This window comes from Corvus hawaiiensis, chromosome 18 (assembly GCF_020740725.1).
Source record: "Corvus hawaiiensis isolate bCorHaw1 chromosome 18, bCorHaw1.pri.cur, whole genome shotgun sequence".
Classification (NCBI taxonomy): domain Eukaryota; kingdom Metazoa; phylum Chordata; class Aves; order Passeriformes; family Corvidae; genus Corvus; species Corvus hawaiiensis.
In genome coordinates, this window is record NC_063230.1 from 1,698,515 (window position 1) to 1,719,332 (window position 20,818).

The 20,818-nt window shown below is 58.3% G+C and overlaps 1 protein-coding gene across 4 annotated transcripts in view; it reads right to left on the bottom strand.

Annotated features, from left to right (window-relative positions):
* NOS1 (nitric oxide synthase 1) overlaps nt 1–20,818 on the bottom strand; it is a 72,281-nt gene that overhangs the window by 38,006 nt on the left and 13,457 nt on the right. For 2 of the 4 annotated variants that reach the window (XM_048323272.1, XM_048323269.1), the window contains exons 1-2: nt 19,942–20,246; nt 6,772–7,878 (exon numbers count right to left, since the gene is read on the bottom strand). In XM_048323272.1, coding sequence (XP_048179229.1) covers nt 6,772–7,490 — 719 coding nt within the window. In that variant the 5' untranslated portion in view covers nt 7,491–7,878; nt 19,942–20,246. Of the gene's footprint in view, nt 1–6,771; nt 7,879–17,233; nt 17,286–19,941; nt 20,247–20,818 lie in introns of those variants that run through there. The other 2 variants (XM_048323271.1, XM_048323270.1) reach the window with 2 other exon arrangements.

Below are 20,818 nucleotides of genomic sequence, written 5' to 3' on the forward strand. Positions count from 1 at the left end.
ATCCAGAGAGATCCAAACCCCAGTCTGAGGGGCTTTTTTTCTGTTCTGAAAGCCAAACTGGATGCTTTAAAAAGGAAAGAGGAATCCTGCCCTCCCCCTCCGGTGCCGGGCAGAGCCTGGGATGCTGCTCCCCTTGGAAAGAGCATCTGGATGTTTGGAGAAATGAGAGGCACCACTGTTTTCTTTTGACTAATTTGATGATGTTGCAGTGCTCCGAGTGATGGAGCAGAAGGGAAGTTGCTGAGACAGCCCTTTCAGAAATTTCTCCAAAGCTTTTCCAAAAAGAAATTAAAGGGGAAAAAAAAAAAAAAAAATTTAAAAAAAGAGCAAAAGGGAAGTTTGTCAGTTTGTCACCCGGATCCTTTGGATTTCCTGGGCACAAGGATCTCTCTGATTTCCCAGGCAGGGAGCAGAGATAGCCCTGGCTGCTGCCATCCCAGCTGGGATGGGTGATAAGGATGGCAGTGCCCACACACACCTCCGGTGACGCTCCAGTGACGCCGATAACATCACCCTGCGCTGTGCCCAGGGATGGGCTCCTTCCTTCCCGGCCCTTCTCCTGAAAATCCTGAGCTTGGGGCTGCGTGGGAAGCTCGCACCTCAGGCGAGAAATTCCTTCTTCCTGCCTCATTCCCTGATTTTTCCTGGGGAATGGCTGCGCTTGCAGCGCTCCTCCTTCCAGTGCTTGGGGCCGGGATAAGCGGGTCTGGCCTCACCTTTTTTTGCCCCATGGGAAACCCCATTCCTCAGGGCGTGGCATCCTCAGAAGGGAAAATTCCTTTCCTGGGGCAGTTGGAAAACGAGCTGGAGGGTTAAGCAAGGTCTGGACACCAGCAGAGGGAGAGGGATGGGGCAGGAGAAGGGATTTGCAGGGCGCAGGGGATGGAGCAGAGCTCGGGAAGGAAGCGGGAGTTTGGAAGAAGGAATACCTCCAAACGCTGGGAAGCACTCCCTGGAGAGGCAGCAGGGACGGGGTGCCCAGGGTGGGAACTGCAGGGCGATCCAAGCAAGGGGAAATGGGAGAGGGGATGTGGGACAGCGCGGAAGGAGGAGGACAAAATCCTCGGGAAGAACCTGTGGAATGATCTGGAGAAGATCCTGTGGCCTCAGAAAGTCGGGACATGGCTGGGATGTGCCCAGTGCTGGGATCAGGGCCTAATGAGCCTCAGGGAGTCTGTGAAAAATGAGGCTGGAGAGTGCCTTTGAGGGGGCACTGACAGATCCAACCTGGGAACAGATCCAAGCATTCCCAAATCCCACCAGCACGGCTCAGAACTGCGCCAGCATCGAGCAGTGACCGCCGCTCCTGTCCCTTCCCAAACATTCCCGAGGGGCTCCTGGCGGATTCCGGCCTCTCCGGAGGGAGAGCACAGCTCAGGTGTGCTGGGAATCCCACTGGGATCTCCTGCGGGATCACCCCGGGGCCGGGGGATCACACACAAGGAGAAGGGGCTGTCCCACCCCACGGGATGCAGGAGCAGCAGGGAGGGCTGAGCGGGTGAAGGGTGCTTTGCGGACTGGTCTGACGTATTTGGGGGGAATATGGGGTATATTTGGGTGGAATATGGGATATGTTTGGGGGGAATATGGGATATATTTGGGGGGAGTATGGGATATATTTTGGGGAAATATGGGATATATTTGGGGGAATATGGGATTTATTTGGGGGGAGGGGTATATTTGGGTGGAATATGGGATATATTTGGGTGGAATATGGGATTTATTTGGGGGGAATATGGGATTTATTTGGGGGGAATATGGGATATGTTTGGGTGGAATATGGGATTTATTTGGGGGGAATATGGGATTTATTTGGGGGGAATATGGGATATATTTGAGTGGAATATGAGATTTATTTGGAGGGAATATGGGATTTATTTGGGGGGAATATGGGATATATTTGGGGGGAATATGGGATTTATTTGGGGGGAGTATGGGATATATTTGGGGGAAATATGGGATATATTTGGGGGAAATATGGGATATATTTGGGGGAATATGGGATTTATTTGGGGGGAATATGGGATATATTTGGGGGGAATATGGGATATATTTGAGTGGAATATGGGATATATTTGGGGGAAATATGGGATTTATTTGGGGGGAATATGGGATATATTTGGGGGGAATATGGGATATGTTTTGGGGAAATATGGGATATATTTGGGTGGAATATGGGATATATTTTGGGGAAATATGGGATATATTTGGGTGGAATATGGGATATATTTGGGTGGATATGGGATATATTTGGGGGGAACATGGGATATATTTTGGGTGGAATATGGGATGTATTTGGGTAGAATATGGGATATATTTGGGGGAATATGGGATTTATTTGGGGGGAGTATGGGATTTATTTGGGGGGAATATGGGATATATTTGGGGGGAATATGGGATATATTTTGGGGAAATATGGGATATATTTGGGTGGAATATGGGATATATTTGGGGGGAACATGGGATATATTTGGGTGGAATATGGGATATATTTGGGTGGATATGGGATATATTTGGGGGGAACATGGGATATATTTTGGGTGGAATATGGGATGTATTTGGGTGGAATATGGGACATATTTGGGGGAAGATGGGATTTATTTGGGGGGAGTATGGGATTTATTTGGGGGGAATATGGGATATATCTGGGGGGAATATGGGATATATTTTGGGGAAATATGGGATATATTTGGGTGGAATATGGGATATATTTGGGGGGAACATGGGATATATTTTGGGTGGAATATGGGATATATTTGGGTGGAATATGGGATTTATTTGGGTGGAATATGGGATATATTAAGGTGGAATACGTGGTTTGCAGGCACAAAATGCTTCTCTGGGTCAGAGTGACGGAGTCAGGGTGATGAGGAAGAAGCCTCGGCCGAGGGAGAAGGGGAAGGTTATTCCCTGCCAGAGCTCCCTGCATCCATTTCCAGAATGGCACAAACGTGCTAATCCCAGGGAACCTTTTCCTTCCCGAGGTTTTAAAGTTTTGTGTCCAAGCACAGAAGAATGAAGAGAGATCAGAAATGCAAATGAAATGTTTTGAGCGACACAAAGAGATTTTGGCGGTGCCGAGGAAGGTGGGAGGGAGAGAAATGATGGCGTTTGTTCCAAAGCAAGATGGAGCCTGAAACCTCGAAACCTTTCCTGAACTGAATTCCTGCTCCCAGCACTCTTCTCCTCTCGGGGCTGCTGTTTGGACTGAAACTGCCATGTTTCCATCATGCTGCTCATGTTATGGAAGAGGCCTGGGAAGGAAAATAAATCCTGGCAACTCGGTGGGGAGGGGGGGAGGAAGGAGGGAAGATGGGACCTGACAATCTCCCCAGAGCTCCGAGGGAAAAACAGACCTGGGTTGGCTGGCAGGGAGTGAATCAAACTCTATTTTTGCTTCCTAGCCCACGGTGAGCCTCGTGGCAGAAATGCCAGCTCTCATCATACCTTGGGCCCCACGTCCACGCTCCCTTTTCCGACTGCGGATGGCCTGAGCCAAGGGCAGCCGCGGTTGCAGCCGTGCCGTGGGCAGGCACCGAGGGCACAGGGTGGCAGGAAAAGGCAGCAAGGAGAATTCCCTTGGGGAATGCAGACCACGGGTGCAGGGCGTGGAGAGGAAGCGATTGTGTCCCCACAGCAAACTTAGAGTCAATCAATCAATCAATCAATCACGGGATGGATTGGAAGGGACCTTAAAGATGAACTTGTTCCACCCCCTGCCATGGGCAGGGACACCTCCCACTGTCCCAGGCTGCTCCAAGCCCCAATGTCCAGCCTGGCCTTGGGCACTGCCAGGGATCCAGGGGCAGCCACAGCTGCTCTGGGCACCCTGTGCCAGGGCCTGCCCACCCTCCCAGGGAACAATCCCTTCCCAATATCCCATCCAGCCCTGCCCTCTGGCACTGGGAAGCCATTCCTTGTGTCCTGTCCCTCCACGCTCCCATAAGAAGTCCCTCCCCATCTTCCTTGTACGCTCCCTTCCAGTTTTCTTCGAAAGTGGCACTGGGGAGAGGAGCTGGAAGCCCAAAGCACCAGGTGTAGCTGGAATTGGTTTTGCCAAAGCCCATCTTGAGCAAGAATTCTCTGGCTCCCTGTGAACAACCTCAGCCTTGCGCCCTTCCCTGGGAACGCTGCCGCAGCTCCGTGAGCCGGATCGGCTCTGGCGAAGAGCCGCGGGCTGGGAAGGTCAGCACCAGGCAAAGAGGAGACAAACCAGCATTCATCCCAAACCCAGCATCTCCAGCTGGATCCACAGCCAAATGGTCCAGGCTGGAGGTGTCCAGCCCAACCTTGAGCAAGGTTTTGCACCCTCCTGGGTGTAGGTAGAGCTCAATTCCTGCGCCGTTCCTGCCTGGAGAAGTCCCAGCCTAAGCCTGGGAGCTGCATCCATCTGATAGGGCTTGCTGGGGTTTGTTTGGCATTTCCTTGGCACCGACCAACGCTCTCCCCAGCTATCCACTCCCCGTTACTCCCTGACCTTTCTGCACTTCTCCTGCCATCCAAGAAAACTTGAGAGTGCAGGAGACCTTCAGGATGCCCCGGCTCTGCGTGAGCCCAAGGCCAGCAGATGAATCACGCGCAGCCCAATCCCTCAGAAATGCCCTTTGCCCCGCACGGCAGCTCCTGACGGCTTCTCCCTGCAGTAAATCTCCTTTCTCACATCTCTGCTCCAGCCTGGGTCCTCTCCCTCAGGATCCAGGCTGCAGCTTTTCATCAAGCAGGAGAATTTGACTGAAAAGTGGATTTTCAACCCCAAGGTATAAAGATTACAAAGATTTTTTTTTTATTTTTTTTTTGCTAGGATAGTGAAAAAAAGAGAAGAGATTGAGATTTTGGTGAAGTCCTCACTTTGCTTCTTCAAGGTCCTTCAGTTTAAGTGAAATCAAAACATTTCTGTTTCATCCCTGAAGAGAAAAACTCTTCCAGGTAAAACCACGTTTTTCATCCCTCCCCACGGCTGGAGCGGAATTTCCTCGGAGACCCTGCAGGGGTGGGATGGGGAGCAGGGTTTGTAGGGCGAGGCTGCACCCCGCCCAAAGTCCCAGTGTTTGGGATTGTGTCCGCCGGGGGCTTTGCTGGTCCCTGAGCTAAACCAGAGGGGATTTTTAAGCCCCCCCTGCACATTTTGTACCCAATCATGACCCTGTCAAGGTCTCAGTTCTTAAGCCAGGCTCTCCCAGGATGGGTTGGTGCTGGATTAAAGGATGCACAGTCCGGACAGGTTTTTGGAGAGCGTGCTGGGCTCGGGGGGTTAAATCCCCTCCCATTGCACAGCAGATTTCCAGATTTTCCAAATCCCAACAATTCCCAAGCCAACAAGACCTGGAAGGTACCTGTAGGAGGGGATGGCAGGAAGGACGCCCAGACACCGGCACCGAGCACAGCAGATATTTTTCCCTCTGACTCAGTGCGAGCACCCTAACGAGCTTTGAGGTACCGTGTCCTCCACGGGAAACAGGAATAATTTGGGAGAGCAGGAACGACGTGAAAACAACTGAAAATAAACCAAGGAAAGTGGGAAACTCAGGGGGTGGGGGTGGGATTGGGATGGGAGTGAGCGGGAGCTCAGCTGTGGCTGGGAGCCCACGGGGGGGACCCCGCTGTGGCTCTCCCCTCTTGTTTCTGATCAAGAAAAATGAACACTTTTTTTCCCCCCCTTTTCCTAAGAAACGTCTGCAGCAAGAGAACTTGGAATTACAGAGAACTCAAAATTACAGACCTTTCCGTGGCTGAGCCACGGATCTCCAGCTCCAGCAAACCCTCGGGGCTTTTCCAGCCCGGTCGATAAGCGAGGGCGGCCACAACCTGCTGCAGCACTTGACGCCGCTAAAACGTGTTTGGGGACTCGGGGAAAAGCAACAGGAAAAGGCAACCTATGGGTGCTAATGAACGGCCAGGAGCAAAGGGAGCTGGTACCGAAAAAAATCCAGCTACGAACAACAGCTTTGTAAAGCAGGAAGGGCTCCGGGGGCTGCTCAGGGAAACGCTGGGGAAAATCGGGAGCTGTCCCACTTCCCCCTCTTCAAGAGAGCGGGGGACAAGCGTTGTCCACGTCCCCACCCGTGCTCACAAGTGCTGGAAAAGCGATGTGGCTCTAGGAGGAGCAGAGGCAGATCCATCCTGGCGTTTCAACAGGGATTGGCCCTTGCGAGCTCTCCCTGAAAAGCTTTTCCCCCCTTCCCACCAGGCTGGTCCCGCTGCCCTTGCCCTGGCTTGGCTTCAGATGGAGCTGGACCGGGGCTCCCCTCTCCTCTCCCAAAAGGTTTGGAAACTCATTTCTCCTGGGAAGCGCCGTGCCCTGCCAGTCCAACCTTCCTGCCTCCTCTCCCGCAGTTCATCCAGGTGGATTTCTACAGGAGAGCTCTAAAGCAGGACCACCAGGATAGGAATACCATGGACCTTATTTGACAGGTGGGGAAACTGAGGCACGGGATTTTGCATCAACTTGAAACAATTGGGATTGAGAACACGGAGCAGAAATTTATCCCAGCCCAGCCCGTGATCCGCCACATCCCACAGCTCAGCTTTCCATGAGACCTTATTCCTGCTCTCCCCAATTTCCCGTGCTTACACCTTTCTTCCACAACCTCCTCCCAATTTTTCATTCATCTTCCCCTCATCGACCACTTCCCCCTTTTCCGCATCCCTGCCTCTCCATCTCCACCCCGCTGTGCCAGGCAGCACCCAGCTGGGCAGAGGCGCTCACCGGCACCTCGGGGAGCCAAAACCAGCACGTTTCACCAAAGGTAAAAAATGTATTTAGGGACCTACCAGTCCACCTGGACTTCTATATCCCGTGTCTCTACCTTGGAGGGCGCATCTCCATCGCTGTCCTTACTGCTGCTCTTCAGCAGGTCCAGGACGGGCTCGATTTCTTTGAGCAGCTCATTGTCTTCCACGCTGCCATTGAGACAGGAGTGACCACAAGCCCCGTCCTTGCCCTTGCTGGCGTCCGGCCCTTTGCTGCCGGGAACGACGCCGTTAACGTGGACCATGGGCTCCACCTCCTTCCCCGTTTCCCTGCTCCACAGGGAGCCCATGGCTGCTGGCAGTGGCTGCTCTTTGCTGGGGATGCTTGGGTTGGACAAGTCAACCGCTTTCGGAGCCGGGCACAGGGGTCTGGTGACACGGATGGTTTTGGGCGTCCCGTCACCCGTGAAAGTGGTCTCCAGGTGAGTGGTGAAGCCCTCGGGGCCGCGCAGGATGAGGACCACGTAGGTCTCGGAGGCGATGCTCCTCAGGATCTCCAGCGCCGTCTCATAGCTCATGTCCACCAGGGGCCTGCCATTGACGGCTAAAATGATATCCCCAGCCTGGATGAGGCCACTCTGCTCGGCAGCCCCTCCCCGGATCAGGTCAGAGATGATGACGGGCGGTTTGCTGACGCGCTCCTTCACCAGGAAGCCGAGGCCGCCCACCTTGCGCTTGAAGAGCCTCACCGAGATGACGTTGGGCTGGATCTGCTGCACGCTGAGCACATTCTCTTCCATGGCAGCCCCCTCCTCCAGCCTGCACCCCAGGACCTCAACACCCGCTGGGCGCAGGGGAATTCGCTGTCGGAGACGCTTCCCAACGCCGGGGTGGGAAGGGGCAGCTCTGGCTTTTAAGGAGCTGGACTCACTGGAAAGCTCCCCTGGGCTTCGGCTGCAGGGCGGCTTTCTGCGGCATGCTCGGTGGCACTGCTCTCGGAACAGGAGAAAACAGGGAATGTCACCCCTGGGAAGCCAGGCTAGGGGCAGAGCAGGCAGGGCTGGGCATCGCGTGGAGTGGGAAACATTCCAGCTTCCAGTCAGCCGCTGGTCCTGCGCTGGGCAGAGAGGGGGAGGCAGCCCGCTCGCTTCACCGGCATCCCCGCCGACGGTGCGCGGGCTCCTTTATCTGGAAAGGAGGGGGAAAAAACAACAAAGGAGGGAGAAAAGTGAGGCAGGGCAGGTGCCAAGTGCCTGCTCAGCGCGGGGCTCGGCACGCCACAGGCACCCCGTCCCCACAGATGCCACCCCCCGGGCGGCGTTTGGGAGCCAGGCTGCAGCCTCGCAGCGCTCCGGGCTTTGTTTCCTCCACCTCCCCCTGCGAAAATCGGCACCATCTGTTCGGCGGGGGCCGGGAGGCGCGAGGGGAGCGGGGGAGCCCCGGCGAGGGCCGCTGGGCACGGGCAGTGCTGGGCAGCCTGGCTCGGACACTCCCTGCTCTGCCCACCCTGCGCGGCTCACGAACAGGTGGAGCTGCGCGGAGCTCGGGGGCGATTTCTGCCGGCTGAGCATCCCCGTCTCCATGTGTTTTCCAGAGCCTCCAACAAGCTGATGGGTGAGAACCAGGCAGGGGACGCGCACCCCTGCCCGGGAGGAAACCTGTTCCGTACGTGCTGTCACTCCGAGGTGGCTTCAGGAGCAGGAGCAGCAGCCACGAGCAGAACGAGGGAGCGGAAGAGGCCTCTCAGCTCCCTCTGAGTTAGGAAAACACTTCCAAAGGCAACTGCTTTTAAGGCTGGCTGCAGGGATCACCGCCCAGCTCCTCCTCTCCCCATATTTCCAGCCTGGCACGGGGAGAAGGAGGCATCGCTCGCACTCCCCCGGGCCCAGCCCCGCCATCCGGCTCCGAACTGTTCCCACACCAACTGCTTCAGCGGAGGGAAACCATGGCGTGGAGAACACGCAGGGAGTTCATCCTGCCCTCGGGAGAGCCCCGTGCAGCTGGGCACGGCTGTGAACAGCCCTGCAGGGCTCGGGGAGTCACATCCCATTGACTCCTGATGGGACCCTTGTTCCTACCCGGCCACGCTCGGCTTCCATCACTTCTGCTCGCGAGCCCTCCCCGCGCTCCCCTCGCGTTTCTCAGATGCTCTGGAGAACGTTTCTCTCTCCAGGACTGTGCCCTGACACTTTGCATCGAGCCAGCACCTTCTTTTCTTTTCTTTTTTAAGTCTGAGTTTTGGGCAGAGAACAGAGGGAACTTGGTCTGCTGGAGGCACTGACATGGCAAGGAAAGCTCTTCTCTCTGCCCGCATTCAGGGCAGCATCTGCACCTTCAGCCCCGCTCTCCCTCCAGCTCCCGCATGGGACAAACGGGGATCTGAGGAGCAGGGCGGTGACACCAGCGCCACTTGGGCACTTTAATCCCCATGTGAGGAATGCTGCTCACCCCAGGCTGGGCTTTTTACCGGCGAGTTAGGAATAAAACAATTTGAGATCCATACCCCAAACCCATGGGTTTAACCCCTGTGGCCCTTCCCCTGCTGTGACTCGGCCCTGCAGAGCAGCAGCAGCAGCTTGAAAAGGGTTAAATGCCACCGAGTCACAGCGTCAAGAGCTAATTAACGCCCTAATTGCCAGGCTACTTGCTGCAAATGACACTGGATCAGGACCCCGGGATGGGCTGTGCCCCCTCCCAGGGCTCGGGCAGCAGGGCAGGATAGGGAGGGTCCCGCTTTGGGGAGGAAAGCGGGAATTTGCTTCTACCCGACAGATCCTGTCCCTCTCCTTCCACCCCACCCCTCCATCCCTTCCCATTCCCGACCCCGCTTGCACAGAGAGACCCCAGCCGAGTCTTCTCCTCTTTCCCAGGCTCTTTGGGAATCACAGGAGCAGCCCCCTCCTCCCTGCCAGGGTCTGATTTTCCTGACCCCACTCCCCCAGCCCCGCCGCAAGGTGACCGCCACCCTGACGCGCAGGCACGGCACTGAGTCACACAGAAACTCATTCCCAACGCCTCGCCCGACGCCGAGGTGGGGACAAAGGTGGCTTTGGAAGCAGCCGGAGCGCCACGGGAGCATGGAATGCCAGCTTCCTGCGGCGGGCCAGCCCCGCTCTTTGCCCGGGATTCGCCACCGGCAGCGCAGCGCTCCAGAATTCCTCACCCTGGGCGAGGTCTGTGCCCGCATCGTGCCCGTCCCAGGGGGCACAGCCCTCGTGGGCACGGCCTGGCACGGGTCCCCGTCACCGCCAGGCGTTCCTAGCCGCGCACACGGGCAGATGCTGCACAGCTGGAGGGGACCACGGATGTCCTTCAGCCCTGCTCGACCTTACAGAGGGACTTACTCGGCTCGCTGGAAAGAGCTGCGGAACCCCGGCGTTCAGTGCCTTGCTCTTCTCCCACCAGGATCATTCCCAGCTATTTCCAGGGAAAAGCTTGTCATTTGTGTGTCCCTGCAGTCCCAGAGAACACCGGCACTTCCAGGTGCTCACTGTTCCCTGTCCCCAAACCCACCAACACCTCAGCATTCCTTACAAAAGGGATGAGAAGAAAAAAGCAGATTTTAAGTGCTACCTCAGCACCCATCCAGGGATTTGTCCTTTTTCCCTGCTGCTCCTCAGAGTCAGGAAGCCCAGAAAAGGGCCAGAAAGGAGAGGGACAGGCAAGGAGAGTGAGGACAGCCAGGGGCTCTAAGCCCCTCAGCCTCCTGCTCCTTTAGGGAATAGCTGGATAAGGATTTTCGCAGAATCATGGCATCATTTACGTTGGACAATTATCTTAAGATCGTTGAGTCGGATTATTTTCCAGCTGGAAAGTCTTGCACAAACTCAGACTGGAGAGAGGAGGGAGAGGGAGAAGTTCAGGGAGGTGGGAGGCACCTGGGAGCGCTCGGAAGACTCCCCCAGTGAGGGTCGAGGCTCTCCCATCCCAGCTCCTGGTGTGTCCCAGGTGTGATTCCAGAGGGAACACGCTTGGATGGAACCCAGACAGTTCAACCCTGTGGGGCGCTGAGCTGTGCTGGGCTCTGGGAGCCCACAGATTCCCAGATCTCCCTCCCAGCACCACGAGGACTCTGATTTATGGACCCCAGAGCCAGGTCAGACATTGAAAGCTGCTGGAGATGTCAGGTCTAACTCCTTAAAACAGCGAGAGGAGCGCACTGAACAGGGTTTCACTGGGGTGGGAACACTTGTTTCACCCCAAAGGACAGCCAGGAGATGGCAAATCCATCGGCAAAGCCGGGCTCAGCTCCCTGTGGGGACACCCTGCTGGAGTAAAACTCCAGGGATGGTGCCATCCCACCCCTGCCTCAGTTTCCCTGCCCTTTCCAAAGCACAAACCCCACTCAAGCGAGGGGAGAGCAACAAACCCTGCAGAGGGGCAGCACCCCAGGCAAGCCTGAACCCCGATCCCGACACCGATTCCTGGGAACATCCCCCCTGTGGAGGCTTTCAGGGAAGAGCAGCAGAGCAGGCTCCCCTCCAGCAGTGACAAACGAACCCCACGAGAAGCTCCTTGAGCTGCCAGACAACATTCCAAGAACAAACTCCGGCACAAAGGTTAATGGGATGATTTGATTTCCAAGGCGAAGTGGAGGAGAAGTCAGTCCTGGGGGCTTTAACACAATCTCCTTGTTCTGCCAGGCTGTGCCAGGCTGAGCCGTGCCCAACGCCAGCCCCTCGCCGCAGCCACCCGGGCTGCCCTCGGCCTCACGAGTCCATTTGGAGCCCTGTTTTCCCGGTGATAATGGCTCCTGGATCCGCGTGCCAGCTTTAAATGGGCACCATTGTCCTCTTTAATTAGTTTTCGTGGGATTTATAGCACTCGAGGAAGAACCCCGGCGCTGATGGATTTATGCCCATTTAATTTTTACGACCCACGGAGCATCGGTGGATGGGATGAGGAGCGCTGGGATGCAACATATGCACAGTTCCTGTAAACCTGCGTGGCTGCGCCGCCGAAAATGGAACATTCCAGTGATTCCCTGGCAGGCAGCTCGCCGGTGCCAGCAGTTCCGTGCTCCATCACCGCCCGGTGTCCCCTTGTCGTGGCCTTTTAATCCTGGGAACCCACAATGTTCCTCCAGCGCTCTCTAATTACCCACCTCCCCCCAGCCCTCCCAAAATCCACCCAGGATGGGCGAGCACCTTTTCCCTTCGAAGCCAAACAATGGCTCCGCTTCTCCCTTCCCATTCCCATCTGGCTGGGAATCATTATTCCAGCTGGGCTGTGACTTTGCCCCCAATAAACCTGATTTCCACCCAGGAGTGACCGGAACGAGGCACTTTGCCATCTGCGCACCGCCCCGGTGCCAGTGCCCGCTGACCTGAGCTGGACACCAGCAGGCTCCGCAAGGACGCTGCCAAAGGGATGCAATGCCAAGGCCTCCACCCTGGAGACCCCCTCATGTCTCCACCAAAACCATCCCTGTTCCTGCAGGAAGGGCAGTTAATCAAATAAATCCTTGCTTCTGGTGGAAATAAATCCACGGCCAGTCCCCGAGAGGCTTCATTGGCCTCTAATCAGGGAAACAAACTGGAAAACAAACCACTGCTCTTTGCTCACGGCCACATTGTGGGGACAAAGCTGCCCCAAAGCCCCAGGACCTGCACCTTTACCCAGCTCCTGGGATGGTTCGGTGTCCATCCCCACTCCAGAGAGTGAAACAGCCAAGGAAAGCCCAGCCCTGATGGCACAGCAGCCACTGGAATTTCCAGGCAGCTGAAATGATCACTGTACATCCCTTCCAACACAAACACCCTATTTTATCCAATCCTATCCCATCCCATTGGGACCAGCATCCTGAACACTCCTAACCATGGAGCGTTGGAGGAGGCAGAGCCACCCCAAAACTTCCCTGTGATTTACTGGAGCCCCCCTCACCCCACTCCCCTTCGCCCCATCCGACACAACCCGAGCAGAACCGCCCGAAATGCATTTTAATGTTGCCAAGACAACTGTGTTGACAAAAATCCCCTTTTTTTTTAGCTGCCAGAACCGGGGTTTTGTTGTAATTTGGAGTTCAGGGCTGAGCAGATTTCTGCACCACGCCTGCCATTCCTCTTTTGCTGTTTCCTGCAATATTTTCCCGGCTCCTGTGGTGTGCGGCTCCAACGGAATTTAGATAAAAGCGTCAATTCTGCCGCTCGCCCCATCTCAAACTGATGTTCTTATTAGGGCTTGGCCCATCTGTAAAACCTCGATTCTGCCACCATCAATTTTCTGAGAGGCTGAGAATTACACCAGTGACTCCAGTGTGACAAATTGGAGCGGTGTTAACACACCGCCACTTTGTCCTGGAAGACAAAATAGGTAGGGAGGAAATAAATGAGAAAATGGCACTTGATGGATGGTCTGGCAATCCAATCGCAGCATGAGAGGGGAATTGGGGCTCCATTTAGGAAAAAAACAAAGAGAAAGAAAATTTAAAAATCACAGCAGGTTGGCTGGAGCTGTAATAGCTCCGGAGCTGCCAGCCGGCATCAATAAAGTCAGGGACGGAGCTCCCGGCTCCAAGTTCATCCAGGAATAAACTCCTGGATCTTTTCAGCTACTCACGTCCCCTCCTTTGCTGCTAACACCCCAAAATCCTTCTTGCACGGCATTAAATTTTCCAGCAAATCCTATTGCCACTGGTTTTCTAAGGAGTGACTCATGTCCCTGGTTAAAACCCTCGGGAGAAGATCGGGCTCCTCACGGCACAAGCCCCCAACCCCCAGCCAGATCCCGGTGGAATTCTGCCCCTGAGACAGCTCTGGGGTTTCCTAAGCGTGGTCACCACCCCTCTCCAACGCGGGACGGTGCGGGATTCCTCATTCCCCCACGGATGGATCCAGCACACGCAGCCAAGGCAGAGCTCTCGCCCTCTTTGCCTCGGCATCCTCAGGGATGTGCCAGGGGAAAATCGAGGATGATTTGTTCCCCCGAGTTCCTGTCCATGCTTTGCACTAGCACTTGTTGCCATAGTACCAACCACGGTGGCGAAGTTCTCCAGGGGCCTCCTGGGACCCGTTCCTTGTCCTACAAGGGCTCTGACTCTAATTCCGGCAGGATTTAGGTGGGGAGACGATGTGGAATTTTCTGCCTCCTGGATTTTGCTAAAGGGGCTGCCGGTGGGAGAGAGGCCGTTCCTCGGAAGCAGCAGCAGCCACATCATCCTCACCCCACCAGGGGTTTTTCCCCTTCCCCATGGGACAGCTCCTTTGGCCGAAGCAGCCCCAGCCCCTATCCTAAAACAGCTTTTCCCTGTGCCACGAGAGAGGATTCTGGTTGCCCAAGCCCCTGCTCCTCACGGCTGCCATTTGGGGCAGGCTGTCACCCCAGGGCCAGCTGGGAGGTGTCCCAGATGTAGCCGTGCTGCTCCACTTTGCTGCCCCTTGGGGACGAAGGATAATCCCAGCTCGGAAAACACTGAGCTCCCCTGCTTTTGAAAGCCGGGAAGAGCCGCACGTTTCCAGCACGTCTGAAAACACAAGCCTGAAACTCTGGAAAATGGGATTAAGACAAGCCTCCCCTAGAAGGGCATTGCTAGATCTCGTTATCATTTCGGGATCGTCACGGAGAGGAGAAGCCACGGAAAGCGTCTCCTTGGCACCATTGCCCCCGTTTTCATAGGGACACACACAGAACCCGCAGCTTTCCGCGCTCCACATCCAGAGCCACCATCCTGGTGACACCTGGGCTTCCCACAGCCACATCCCGAGGCAGACCCCACGGAGGGTGACAGCCCAGGGTCCCTTATCACACACGGCCCATCAGGGCTCATTTGGAACGAGCGTGATTTATCCAGCCTCAGCCAGACAGTGGCTCCCAGGCCTCTTCAGGACACAATACATTTATTTTTGGAGGGATCAGATTGCATCTATAGATTTGATTGAATGCACAGATACGACCGACCAGAGCAGTGGGAGTAGAACAAAGGCATCTGAGCTCCGCTCGGAGCCGCCTCTGCAAGCCGGCTCCTCGTTATCGGGGCTGGGTATCTTTAGGGAAAATTTTATGGTATCAACAAGTATCAAACAATATCCTCGTTACTCGGGAAAGGTAAATGCTAATCTGTGCGAGCTGAGCTCATGTGACTTATCAGTTACTAAAAATAGTTGTTTTCAGGCACTGATTTAGGGAATCTGGCAGATTTCCTAAGCCTTTGTACAGACACACCACTGAAACGGAAAAGACAAAATACACAAGCAAAGCAGCGGGGCGGGGGAGGGAGGGAGGAAAGATCTGACAGGGCCAAAATGGCCCCGAGGGCGAGGGAGGACCAAGCCCTCCCCATGAGCGGCCACACAACGTTAATTCCAAGTGAGGATTCCAAGGAGGATTCAGCCCAAACCCCTCTGCCTAAGATGGCCTCTCCCTCACGGCCTTCGCGCTGGCAGAGGGAATAAGCAGAATCCAGAGGGCACCAGGAATTGTCCCTCTCCTGGGCTCCAGAGGGGGGGTGATGCCTCTCCCAGAGCGGGAGTAGGGAATTGCCCCCTCCAACCCCACGGCCGCGGGGGAAGCGGCTCCGCACCGGGAGTTTGTTTGCAAACATCGGCGCGTTTCAGAACTGCAGAGTCTGTGCCTGAGTTTGTGGCGTCTTTAAGGAAATATTCTGGGAAACACAAGCTGGGAGGAAAGAGAGGGAGGAGGAAATCGCTGATGCAAACCTGAATTCTTTAAATAAGGCTTCCCCACCGGAGACCTTGAACAGAAAATGATAACCGACAAAAGGTGCGGGTAGAAATTGCCGGGTGAGTGATTTCCCCCCTGCTCCCAAAGCCTCCCTGCAGCGTCTGTGTGATCATCCCTGTAGATTCCCGTCTGCCAGAGCCACTGGCACTCGGGAATGTGGGTGAGGAAGAGGAGCTGGTGTTTAAAGCAGCCGAGCCCCCGGCCGCTGCAGCTGCCCCTGCGATCTCCCCGTCTCCCGTGCCAGACAGCCCCTGCTCCCCCGGGAAGGAAGGAAGGAGACGCTTCCCCTCCATCTCGGTGAGAGGCGGATCCTCTCCTCGGGGACTCGGCAGAGCGTTGTCAAGTCGCCTGCCAGAATTTCCTCCCGACAGTCATAACTTGGAAGCGTTGGGAGAAAATGTCCGCGCCTGGGCTGCGGGTGCCCGGGGAGCCGAGGCAGGGACCCGGCGCAGGACGGGGCAGCGCACACCCACCCCGGCACCAGCTGTTCCAGATGTGCCTGCACAAAGATCTCTTTTCCCTCTGCTTTGCCAGTGAGAACCAAAAGCTTTCGGCTGCAAACCCAGCCGAGGCAGCCACAGGGCGAGCGGGGTTCGTCGCCTCTGATCCCTGCGGCAACAGCTCCCGCCCGCATTCCCGGCTCATCCAGAGCGACCTTGGTGTGCAGGCGGGCAGAGGGAAGGGGTAAGATCCAGACTGAGTCCCCGCTCTCCCTAAAGGACAGGAGCCAGCCATCAAGAGGACACCCCGAGGGCTGGAGCCTCGCTGGGGACTCTCTTCCCCCCCACCCGGGCTGAATGGGGGTCTTGCTTCCACCCCAGCGCCCCGGGGACAGCGGGGACACCCTGGGGACAGCTGGCACATCCCGGCCCCGAGGGACAAGGCAAACAGCGAGGGCAGGACGTGGCGTGAGCCACTCCCCAGCCCAGCACGGGGCTTGGTGGCATCTGCAATCCCAAGCCCTCCCCGTCGGGGTCCGGAGGCTCGAGGGCCGCGGCGCTCGGGGCGGGCGGCGGCGGCCGCAGCGTTCAGCACCCGGGACAGCTCTGGCGAGGCGGGGAGATCGGCTCATCCCCCCGGGACACCGCCGCTGCCCCGGGACAATGCCCCCCGGCCCCAAACCGCCTTCTCCCGGGAAACGGCATCCCCGGGGAAAACTGCCCTCCACCCCGGCAGGCGGAAATTCTGCGGAAGCTGCCCCCTTGCCCTCCCCATAAACGCCCCTGCTAATCCCACTTCGGAAAACCGCCGCTCCCGGCGCCCGCCCGCCCCGGCCCCGTTCGCTGCCCTCCCCGGGCAAAGTGCCCGCTGACCCGGGCTCGCTGCCCGCCTGCCACGCCCGCACTCCGTCCCCGTGTCCCTGCCTGCCCTCCCCCGGCCCGGGCACACCGTGTGCCCTCCGCCGGTGCAGCCCCCTCGCCCCATCCCAACTTGCTGCTCCGAGTTGCGGGAGAGGGAGGCTCTGGTTCCCGCAGCCGGCTCAGCGAGGCCACGGGGCGAGCCGGGCTCGGAGGCGCTGGAGGAACTTCGCGGGGTGCTGAGGGACCGGGGGGGACACCCACAGCGTGTCCCGGGGGTGGCGGGCGAGTGGGAGCCGCTTCTCGGCGCGGCCACCCGGAGCAGCAAAGCGGCTTTCACCGGGCAGGTCCCACGCGTGTGCCCCGCTCCGCAGAGCCCGGCTGCCCGCACCGGCAGGGCTGGGGTCCCGCTGTGCCTCCCCTTCCCCCGGCCAAGGGCACGGCGGAGCGGCGAGGCCCCGGTGCCCGGAGGCGGCGGCGGCGCTTCCGACGGGGCGCACGGTCCCGCAGCCCCTGCAAAGTTTCCCGGAGAAGCGGCGCCCGGCGCGGGGCTGGGGGGCACCTACCGTGCGGCGGAGAGGAGCCGTGCCCGGCCCCGGCCCCGCGGCCGGCCCCGCATCGCTCCCGGCGGCTCGGCACGGACGGAGCCCGGCGCGGCGCTGGACTCGGCAGGGCTGGCAGGGGGGGAGCCAGTCCTCGCTGCGCCCCTTTATCCCAGCATCACCGAAACGAATCCGCTTTGACGTCCAACCAGGGTTTTTATGGGTGTGGAGCGAGCCGGTGCAGCCCTCATTAGGAGCCACTCTGCTCTCCAAATCATACATCTTTTATATAACCTCATTTCCAGCGGGGCTTTTCTTCCCCCTCCCTCCCTCCCTCCCTTCCCTTGCCGGGGAGCATCGCCCACCTCCCCCCCAACTCCCCCACCAATTAAGGAGCTCAGAGACACCCCCCGGGCCCCACTTGTTGCTCGCAGGCTCCGCTTCACCCCCCGCGGGCCTGACTCAGCCTGCCCCGGGCGAGTGGGGGGCTCTGCCTGCCCCGGGGGGAACGGAGGGGCTGAGAGGTCCCCAGGTCCCTGCCCAGCCCTGCTGCAGCCCCCCACATTCCTGCTCCCAGGCAGGTTATGCTGCAGAAAACCCCCCTCTTTTCCTGCCAGCAGGAAGCCCCCCGTGGCTGCTCGGTGCCCAGGGCACACACCACCATTCCTTTGGGATCGTCCCAGCCCGGATCCAGGCGGCTCTGGGACAGCCTCAGCTGCCGGAGCTGCCCCTGGGCTGCACACGGGGCAGAGAACAAAGGGTCTCCTCACCCCATTTCCCCTCCTGACTCTTTATCTGCCCCCAGCACGGCCCAGAGCAGACCCAGGCTTGACATCAGTCTCGAGCCTTTGCGATTGTGCTCATTCCCATGGCAACAACAAACACACAATTATAGATATATATAATATTATATAAACCGAGCGGGCTCTCGGGCAGGGGTGTGAGCTTCACCTGTTTCCAGCCTCCTCCCAAACCCAGGAGACAGCTCCCACTGGAGCAGGGAGAGGTGTCCTGAGCCTGGTGAAGACGCCCAGCCCGTGGGTGCCCGGCAGCTCCGGTGCCACCCAGCCCGGGCAGCCCCAGCGCCTCACCAGAGGCAGGCAAACAACACAAACGGCACAGCGGGCGATCCAATTACAGAACTTCCCACGGCGAGGGGGGAACGGAGCGGCCCCGCTCCTGCCCGGCTCACCAGGAGCTGTGCAGAGGTGGAGAGGACGGGCAAACGCAGCAGCGGAACTGGGGCTGCCTCCCCCGTTCCGCCCCTCCTCACAGAGACCAGGCTGTAGCACTGTCTGGGGCTAATGAAAACGCGATCCTGCCTATTTAGGGCCAGGAGGACTCATCTAAGAGCAGGGACATCTGCTCTGATCCACCGGGCAGGGAACGCTGCCCCGGGCAGCGAGGAGTGGGCACACACCGGTGACAAAGGACTTCGTGACCCAGGCGCAGGCTGGCAACGGGCAGCTCAGCCTGGGCTGGGAAAAGCCCAAACCCTTCTCCCTCCAGGGCTCACAGCTCGGAGCCTTAGAGCTGCAGGGCGCTGTGGGCTGGTGATGGTCAGGGAGGCTGGAGCAGTTTTCCTGGGATAGGGGTGCGGGCGGATGCAGGCGCACGCAGGGCTGGTGCCTGTGATGTCGCCTGTTTGAGGGGACTCTGCACAGCCAAAGCCACCCCAACACACGGCACGGGCTCCGGCCACCAGCACCTCCTGCTCCTCCTGCCAGAGAGGCAGATCCATCAGAGGAAGCCAAGCGCTGACCCAGGGGAGCAGAGCTCCCCGTGCCGCTCCGGGACACGGCTTTGGAAGAGCAGCTCTCCCACCCACCACCCTCGGCGGGATCCCAGCCCAAGAACCAACCCAGAATCCCAGGGAACAGAGCCCTGCTCATCCCTGGGCCACATCCCCACAGGGCACGGCAGCGCCTCCTTCCCCCCGGGAAACCGAGTGGGACAACGCTCGGTTTGGGATCATCTGGAGCTTTGCTGCTGCCCGGAAATCCGGGTGAGCCAGGAGCGAAGTGTCCCTGCTGGAAGGGAGCCGGCGGCCTGTGCGTGTCCTGTGCTCCCCCTGCGCCAGGGAGGAGCCCCAGGTAGCCTTTCCCTCCAGCTGGAAGCCGTGAGTCAGCCGGGAAGGGAAGGCTTGGAGGCTCATAAACAACTGAGGAGGCAGAGGTTGGGCTGTGAATGGGGAAGGTGGAGCGAGCCCCTCCCCAGCACACCCGCACCAGCGAGCCCCTTCCCGACACGGCTGCCGGTGCGACAGCAAAGGGCTGCACCTTCCTCCCTCCAGCAAAAAGCGCCTGGGGACAGGATTTCTCCCCAGGGAACGTGTCCCTGTCGTCCCGCCTCATCCCCCTTGGGCAGCCCCAGGGAGCAGCCCCCAGCTCTGGAGAAGCCCCCCCATTCCCAGCCCAGCCGAGCCACTCCCGTCCATACAAGTTGCTTCCCCCTTTCCCACAGCTGGGAGCAAATTCAAGCGGCGCTGCCTGGCGAGTTGTCCTCCAAAACTGCTCGGGAGAGGGAAGAGCCGCCTCCCTGCCCCTCACAGCGCTGCTGCCCGGTTCTCCCTCTCCTCTGGAAGCCGCTCAGCGCCGCTCGCTGCCGGCCATATGCTGCCAGAGGTTAGGGATAGAAACCAAACATAAACCCAGCATTTAACGCCCAAGTTTCCTTCCCACCCCGCCAATCTCGCTCTTCCCCCTCTCCTGCCGCCCTTCTCCTTCACCCACCTCTCTCTGGGGACCGTGCCGAGGAGCTGGAGCTGGATCCCTCAGCCGGAGCTCCCAGCCCGCTGGGATCCGCCGGGAATGTGCCGCTCAGGATGCTCGGCTGTCCCTAAGATCCTCAGGAACCCGTGGCCTCGGCACGGATCACACACACAATCTCCCCGGCAGCCGCGGCTCGGGAGTTACTGGGCTGCTATTTCCACGCGGCTGGAAATGCGTGCGGGGGATTAAAGCCCGCGGACTAAAGCAAGGGCTGAACATATTTGTACTAAAGCTTTCGGAGCCGCGGAACCGCGCGCACACGCGCGCACCAGCTGATGGGGGGTCTGGCACTGCCAATGCGGCGATTTGGGACAAATCCCAGGATTGTCTGTCTGTGCTCCAGTTTAGAGCGAGCGCCGATGCTGGGCTTTGCCTGGAGGTGGCAGTGAGCCTTCGCTCTTTCCTTTTCCCCAGCCCCCGGCACAGCCTGGGAAGTCCCGGGCGCTCTGCCGGGCTGGGGAAGGGTTGCTGTGACCGTCACCACGGCTGGGAGCCGCTGGCCCCTCCGCAATCCCCTCTTTGCGGGCTCGGGGGATTCTCTGGCACCGTCCCCCCTGCACGGGGCAAAGGTCGGGGGTTCATCAAAGCCAGGTTTGGAGCAAAACTGGGCTTTGATCAAATCCTTAAAACCTGGGAGTTCACGGCCAGGGCAGCTCGCTTTTGAAACATCCCGGGGCCAGCTCCCAGCTTGTCCATCCCCGTGACATTTTTGGGGTGGGAGCTCTTTGCCCCCCACTTCCAGAAGCTGTCACAGCCCTCTGCGACCAGGCGGAGCTGTGACAACGAGAAATCTCCCAGCACAAAGCCCAGTATCCAACACGACACCTGCAAACCCCAC